This window comes from Gastrolobium bilobum, unplaced genomic scaffold (assembly GCF_033153095.1).
Source record: "Gastrolobium bilobum isolate Gb01-03AN ecotype WA unplaced genomic scaffold, APGP_CSIRO_Gbil_v1 utg2831, whole genome shotgun sequence".
Taxonomy (NCBI): Eukaryota; Viridiplantae; Streptophyta; class Magnoliopsida; order Fabales; family Fabaceae; genus Gastrolobium; species Gastrolobium bilobum.
Genome location: NW_026899212.1, coordinates 598430 through 606943, shown reverse-complemented (window position 1 = coordinate 606943; position 8514 = coordinate 598430). Strand labels below are relative to the sequence as shown.

General features: G+C 35.3%; 1 protein-coding gene across 1 annotated transcript; it reads left to right on the top strand.

Annotated features, from left to right (window-relative positions):
- Window positions 1–3218: 3218 nt before the first annotated feature.
- Window positions 3219–8127, top strand: LOC133288306 (plastidial pyruvate kinase 2-like). The gene is made up of 12 exons (XM_061486033.1): window positions 3219–3622; window positions 3756–4043; window positions 4162–4327; window positions 4549–4683; window positions 4833–4943; window positions 5021–5109; window positions 5306–5368; window positions 5725–5900; window positions 6193–6295; window positions 6416–6564; window positions 7043–7151; window positions 7720–8127. Exons 1-12 carry the CDS (start codon window positions 3392–3394, stop codon window positions 7825–7827), a joined length of 1728 nt encoding a protein of 575 aa, XP_061342017.1. The 5' UTR covers window positions 3219–3391; the 3' UTR covers window positions 7828–8127.
- The last annotated feature ends 387 nt before the right edge of the window (window positions 8128–8514 follow it).

The window sequence follows — 8514 nt, the reverse complement described above, 5'->3', positions numbered from 1 at the left end:
AAGAGCCAAAAATGGTTCAACAAAAATAATTTTAAGCATTGTTGTAAGACCCGATCCGACTCGGGCGGGTCGACTTGAGATTCGATGACCTGGTAGAGTAACCAGTTTGGGTTGCACTTTGGAGTTTGAACCGGCCATGCAATCAGCCCAGTACGACCCGGTCAGGTTTGGACGGAACCCGTTGGCCCTCTGGGTCTTGTGAACCGGTGCGGGTCAAATACTCAAAATTTTAAAAAAAATCAAACTCCCTTAAAAGAACATAGGCATGTCGTCTCACCAGCGAAATCCCTAACCTAAGCCATAAATGTAAAAAGAATAAAATTCATCTTTGTTCGTTTTCACAGGTCCGTCTTCTCACCTCTTCTGAAGAAAAATGTTGATTGCTTTAATATATGTTCAGATACATAAGCGTGAACGATTCTGAACTATCTATTACTTCATCGAGTCACAAGGAAACCCTCAAGAGGACCCTTTATTTCTTTGATTAACGGGAGGCCCTAGTTGTTGTTCTCTCTTTGAAATTCTTTATGAAATAGGTATCTTTTTCAACATTTATCTCTAGCCAAACTTAATGAAAATCATAAGAGAGTCAGCATTGCTCAGAGTATTATGTGAACTAGCAGGGTCCCAAAGTCCCAAAAAATTTTGTTCAGCTCTTCATATTGAGCAGTGAGCACAAAGCATGAGGCTGAAAAATCAACAAATATAATATAAGAAAATCAACAATTGAATATATTTTTTCTGCATGTCCTATAGAATTCGATATTAGTAACTACATTGGGGGATTACCAAAATTGGCATATTATTACCCATATACATGGACAAAGGTAGAATATTTTAGTCTTTTAGGTGGTGTTTGGTTGATGGGTTTTTGAAAAAACCTCGTGCAAATGAAGATAGCATTTTGAAAATCATGTGTTTGGTTCACAGAGGAATGGCTGAACACCCAGGCATTTATGATGCATATCAATTTCAAATTTGTGCCCTTTTGCTAGGCTTCTACACTGTTCAAAATGCATTGTATGAGGTGGTTTTTTTCAAAGAAAGATGGGTAAACCACATGGCCCCACAACAAATGAGACCATTATACCCTGTGATTATACCCTTTACCTCTTCATCTTCTTCACCTTCCCAACCAAAACCTTTGACAGGCCTAGATACTGGAGGTGGGTTTCTTGCCTCTCCCACAATTTTCATTACGTCCTCCACACTCTGAACATGAAAGCTAGAAGAACAACAAAGCAACACAACTAGTGATGAGTACATGTTTGATTATAAAATAAATACCACCTGCCAATCCCGTCCACAAACACACAAAAAAGAAGCTTCTGGTGACATGCAGCAGGCTAGAAAGATGATATATAAATAAATCAGATGCACGGAACTCTAAAGAACCTAGTCGATTTGGAGCAAATAGAGTACCTTTCCATCATATTCTCGCCTAGAAAGAACCTCTGGTGCTATGTAAGCCGGTGTTCCAAAAACAAGGGTATTTTCGTCGTAGCACATTATTTCCCCATCTATATTTTATGAAAAGCCAAAACATAGACTTTACAAAAGTTACCTAATTTTTCCGGTAAATTATTTTCATATCAAACAACTTTTTTTACATTTCCCTACCAAACTCACTTTTCAGCCATTTCCCTACTAATCTCATTTCCCTATTATTCATAAAAATTTCCCTTCAACCAAACATCACCTTAGTTTTCTTCAGTTTTTCTCTACCCTTGTTTGATATTTTCTCCAAATTTTTCTCTACCATTGTTTGATCACTTAATGTTTTTTCAGTAACTTACAAAAACTTATTTGTCATAGATCAATTAAAGAGTAAATATCATTTTTGGTCCTCAGCAAATTTAACGATGCCTGTTTTAGTCCCTAACAAATAAAAAAGCTATTCTTGATCCTTAAGAAATTCAAAATGGACCCATTTAGTTGAAATCGTGGTCCCTCACAAATTTAAAAAAAGACCCACATTAGTTCCTCAAAAAGACTAAAATAGGGCCATTTTGAATTTCTTAGGGACCACGAATAGCCTTTTTATTTGCTAGGGACTAAAACGGGCATCGTAAAATTTGCTGAGGACCGAAAAAAATATTTACTCTCAATTAAATTTGGACGAGTACGAGGATAATGATGCAGATGTACACAATGTGAAAATTACATACCAAAATGCAAGCAATGTTGGTCAAGATTTATATGAGTTTGGTGGAGAAAGAGAGGTAATTGACACAACTTTGGCACTATGGGCATAATGATAGCATGCAGTTTCATTTATTTGTTCTTATTTTGTGCAATTTACTGATTAAGTTTGAACTTGTAATAATGTGATATGGTATTTTTTGAGCTTATTTAATAGATCTTGTTTATCTGTTTTAGAATAGAGAATATTTTAAATTTATATATTTATTATAAAGATATCCAGATCAACCGGTCCGACCAGTGACCCAATAACCCAGTACTCCGACCGGGTCGATGCCCGGGTCGGGTCTGACAACAGTGATTTTAAGTTCAACTGCATCTTGGTTTTTAGTTTGAATCAAAAATGTAAACTTTTTTTTTTCTCGTTGAGTAATAAACTAATAATTATTACATTAGGAAAATATTTATGCAGTTAATGCAGATAAATTATCTGTGTTTATTCTCAAAACGACATCATTTTGAGATTGAAATATTAAAAATTAAATTATAAATACTATAATAACTCTGAAATAAATTAAAATTATAAAAATAGCATGATTTCCGACGTCATTTTGAGATTGAAATATTAAAACATTATAATTATAAATACTATAATAACTCTGAAATAAATTAAAATGATAAAAACCCATTCCAAAACGATGTCATATTACACTTACTTAAACTTAATACAAATAACTTATCTTGTGCAGAAAAAAGCGAATCCTTTATTACATACTCTTTTATGATGTTTTCGTACTGTTTGGTGTAAGCTCATTGCATTGGTAAACCATGGCAAATATTGACTCCAAGTCTCCAATGCTGTTAATGATGCAGACATAAAACGTAACTTACTTATATAAGGTATAGCTTTATCTGCAAAGCATGGAAAATGAGTATTGCCTTATTTTTTAGAGAGAGAAAAAATACCCAGAAGACTAAACTCCAAAACCAAAAACGACGTCGCAGGATGCATCCAACTACTTTCAACAGCGTAGTTTAAAGAGGAATTCATTTGTTGGTCCATTCGATACAAACGAAGAGAGTGTCTTGTGTTGTGTCTCTCCCACTTTATATTTGTCTCTTAACCTCCGCCCCAATATAACGGCGGTTTCTCCAAACCTTCAATTTCACTCTCTTTTCTTTCCTTCTATTCTTCACACCTCACCTCATTCTCTCTCATCACCTTTCAACTCTCTCTCTCTCTGCAGCAATGGCTCAGGTAGTAGCCACTCGATCCATCCACGCCTCCCTCTTGCACCCCACCACTGGATCTTCACACGACAGGGCTCAAACGTTGTTAAAGCCTGCAACTTTTGCTTCCAAAGTGTTCCTGCCACAGTGGAACAATACCCCCAAAGTCAGCTCCAGAAGCTGCCTCATCAATGCAAGGAAATCTGCACCCGCCAAAGTTGTCCCCGTCTCACCCGAGGATGATTCAAAGGTTCGTGCTTTTTGTTTCTCTTACTGCAATTTGAAATTTTGGGAAGGACCCAGATGCTAAAATTGAAGTATATGGTGGTTGCCAGGTATTGAGAAAATTGTTGTAACCCTTTTTTTCGTGTTGTGGTGAATAGATTGAGGAGGAGTTGCAGCACATGCGTGGTATGCAGCAACTTGGTGACACTTCTGTTGGAATGTGGTCCAAGCCCACAGTTATGAGAAAGACAAAGATAGTTTGTACCATTGGTCCTTCTACCAACACAAGGGAAATGATTTGGAAGCTAGCTGAGGCTGGGATGAATGTTGCCCGTTTGAATATGTCTCATGGAGACCATGCTTCTCATCAGAAAGTTATTGATTTGGTTAAAGAATATAATGCGCAAAACAAGGACAATGTAATTGCAATTATGCTTGACACCAAGGTAAATTCTTCCTTCAAGTATTCTTCAGTTTTTTCTAAAGCTACTTTCTTAATATTACATTTTCGTGATCACAGTTTTGTTTTTGTGTCAGCTGATAATTCATTTTCTGTGTTTTCAGGGTCCTGAGGTTAGGAGCGGGGATTTACCACAACCAATCATGTTAACAAGTGGGCAGGAATTCACTTTTACTATCAGGAGAGGTGTTGGAACTGCAGATTGTGTTAGCGTGAACTATGATGATTTTGTCAATGATGTGGAAGTGGGGGATATGCTTCTTGTTGATGGTATGGCAACCAACTGATCAGTTAAAATGTTCAAATTACTACCAACTTTATGTTGTATTCGTCGATTGATAAATCGGCAGATACGGGAGTAATTTTGTCAGTGATGATTTATTATTGCCTATTTATCTTAGAAAGAGTCAATACCAAGTCTTGGATATATGCTATTGCCTTTGGTGTTATGCTGTCTTTTGTGATCTTCTGTCTCGTGATGAATGATGTAGGTGGTATGATGTCTTTGGTGGTTAAGTCTAAGACAGAGGATTCTGTGAAATGTGAAGTTGTTGATGGAGGAGAACTCAAGTCAAGGAGACATTTGAATGTTAGAGGAAAAAGTGCAACACTGCCTTCCATCACTGGTTAGATTTTGGATTATTATTCCTATTATTGGCAATTTTTTATTAATTGTTTTATGGTTTCTGCATGCCACTTTGTGTCTGCTCGTCTGGGTGTGGATTGAGGTTATGGTGGTTTCCCAAGAACTAATATTCATATTGATTTCGTGCAGAGAAGGATTGGGACGACATTAAGTTTGGAGTGGATAACCAAGTTGACTTCTATGCTGTTTCCTTTGTTAAGGATGCACAAGTAGTTCATGAACTGAAGAATTATTTGAAAAGTAAATATTTAAGATACACATCTGATTAATTTTTCCTGTATTTATAAATATGATAAATTTCCCGCTCAATACTGCAGGCTGTGATGCTGATATACATGTCATCGTAAAAATTGAAAGTGCGGACTCTATACCAAACTTGCATTCAATTATTACAGCGTCTGATGGGGTGCTTACTTAATCCTTGCATTATTTCGTTATGGTTACTGCCTGATACTGGGGAAAAGGGATGATTTAGCGCATATTGTAAAATCAGAAATCTTTAATTTTGAATGTATTTTGCTTAGGGGTTATGGGTTAAGTTTGTGGCACACTTGTTTACTGATTGTTGATGTTGACCTCTCTACTTTTGCCATCTTGTTTAGGCTATGGTTGCAAGAGGAGATCTTGGTGCAGAGCTCCCTATTGAGGAGGTTCCACTTTTGCAGGTAAAGTCCTTTTAAACAGAACTGAGATTAATGGCAAAGATATTTATCAGTTGGTATTGCTACCTTAACTCGACATCAATTTCAGCTCATCTTAATTAAAAGACTCTGTCGGTATTTGTTATCTAAGTAATAATAAATGTCACAAGTAAGAAATCAGGAGAAGAATGTAGTTAATTAATGTTAAATCATAAACAAATTTAAGAATGAGATGACTAAAACAAAATCAAATTTTAATTAAATTTAAGTTCTATTATCTAATTTCAGTTGGATGTAAATTCTTCATAATTAAATTGCAACCAAATTCTACCTTAACTGGATAGAGCTCATCTTAACATCCATAATGCCTGCTAATGTAGGAAGAGATAATCAGGATATGCCGTAGCATGGGAAAGGCTGTTATTGTGGCAACAAATATGCTGGAAAGCATGATTGTTCACCCAACACCAACCAGAGCAGAGGTATCTGATATTGCAATTGCTGTACGAGAGGGTTCTGATGGAATAATGCTTTCTGGAGAAACTGCCCACGGAAAGTAAGTAAATAACACCCAGCCTCTGAAGTGTCCAATTACTTTGACAGATTGATATTTATCCTATTTGATTTTTTACAAAGGAAAGGAAATATGACAATCAAATTGGTAGCCTTAAAAGTTTATATTTTAAAGATGTGCATTGTTGACGGTATATAACTGTGATTTTGCATACTTGAGAATCAATATCTGGTTACTCATTAGTAACAGTAGAATCTTAGTGACTTAGAAGACAAATCGATAGCAAGAGTATTCACTGAATGTGACAATAATGATTAAATTTATTATAATGCAGGTTCCCACTAAAAGCTGTAAAAGTAATGCACACAGTAGCATTACGGACAGAAGCCACCATAGCTGGTGGTCAAATGCCACCTAATATTGGTCAAGTATTCAAGGTTGAAACTTTAAACTTGATGCGTTTCACTGCCATGCTAACTTTTTGTTTAATCATCGTGTTCTCCTCATTTAACTATTGGCACTGAAATGTGTGATTTATTTATTTTGGTTGTATGTAGAACCACATGAGCGAGATGTTTGCATGCCATGCAACCATGATGTCTAATACCCTAGGAACCTCAACTGTTGTCTTCACTAGATCGGGCTTCATGGCTATCCTGCTGAGCCATTATCGACCTTCAGGCACCATCTTTGCTTTTACAGATCAGTGAGTTCTTTTTTCCCTTTCTCTTATTGATAATAAAACTTTAAAAAAAAAAAAAAACAGAAGATACTAGATGAACATGAGACTAATTTAATCAGTAGCCAATTGCATGTGTGCCTAATTGCCTTTAAGAGATTCTTCTAAGATGTATTGGGTTATATTTTATGCATATTTTCTCTTAATTAGTTTTATCATTTTCTTGGTTGGATATCTATGCTTAGTAACAAATAAAACCGATTGATTAGTGATCGTATAAAATATGATTTCCAGAATCCTAAGGTTGGCAGATAAATCTAATGAATCAGCTACTTCAAATGTTCGTGACGATTTTTTTTTCAGAAGCTGTATAAAATAGCACTAAACCAATGAAACTGATTTCTTTTATTGAAGTATGTATTCAATTGATAACTAATTTGTATTTATCTGCCCTTAATATAACTAGGACAGCTTTGTTATCTATCTAATTTTATTGGCCATGCAGGAAGAGGATACGACAGAGGCTGGCTTTGTATCAAGGAGTCTGTCCAATTTACATGGAATTCTCTGATGATGCTGAAGACACTTTTACGAGAGCCTTGGATATGCTGCAGGTAATGTTTGGAGGATATCTTCAATGATTAAGATGTTACCTATAGAAGCCATAACCATAGTTGTTTAAATGGTTTTAAAATTCTAACACAGTTTTCCTCTCACCCTCATATTATCCATGCATGCAAAGGCAATACTTTGACCGCGGACCTTTATGCTTTATATGAACTACTTTCTGCTGGTATATAAGCAAATGCTTCATCTCGCACTTACTAAAAGAAATGTCGACTGATTCTATTAGAACTAAACCATTAGACTTCATATTTTTGCGTTATGCAAGTAGTGACTAGCAAGAGTTGGGTATCCAATTGCTTTTTAAAAGGATTGTTAAACTTGTATTGAAATTGGACTATAAAATTTGCTTGGTTAAGTTTGTGGTTATGAAACGAAATTATTGTCATACACACATGGAATCTGATGGCTAAATTTTGTTGCCCGGGATGCCAGTTATTTAATAGATTCTCTTGACGCCAAAATGCTTCACATAACTGCTTAAACAGAAACTTGTCCTAATATTCCCAGTTTCATTTTTAGTTTCTTCATAATCATACGTATTGTTTCCATACGCAGAAGCAAGGAATGGTTAAAGCAGGAGAAGAAGTAGCACTTGTACAAAGTGGCAGGAAACCCATATGGAGGTTCCAATCCACACACAATATCCAGGTCCGAACAGTGTAAACATAAAGAAAGGTGGAGAGTGGCCACGGATTAAGTTTCAGCCTTTCAGGACACACTGCATTTAATTTTACAAGAGCATGCTCCCCTTTGGTGGGTTGGTGCCCATTTTGCTTTTTGGTTGTTTGTTTGCTTCTTAGGTTTCAGCTTTTCTTCATTTATTGCCCTGTTCTTATTCTTATTCTTTTTTTTGTAAACTTTTCTATGGTTCTACATTTAGCACGGATAGATGTTAGTATATGTCATTGAAATTTTAATGTAAACGAACCTGTTACTGATAATGAGTAATTATGAACGAGTCTATTGAGGAAATTTTTTTCTATCTCTTCTTGCAACTTTCAGTGTCGACAATAATTAATTTTGAATATTATATTATCAATCTTAGGACTTTAAAAGATGAAATATAGTTTTTTATTTTCAGTTTTGAAACCTTACTCAATTTTTTTTATTTGATCTTCTAAACTCTAAGTCCATCGTAAAGGTTCAAAATCAAGACTAGCCGCTAATGAAGCTGGAGTCGCATAGAGAAAATAAGCTCTTTAGGTGTCCAACTTGTTTTAAAATACTTTTAACTGAGTTTAAAATAAGGACAAATTCTTTATATAATAAATTAATATTAAAGAGAATAAAACTACATTTGTTTTCCATTGTTTTTTTTTTTTTCTCTTTCAAACTTCTTGATTGTGCAAT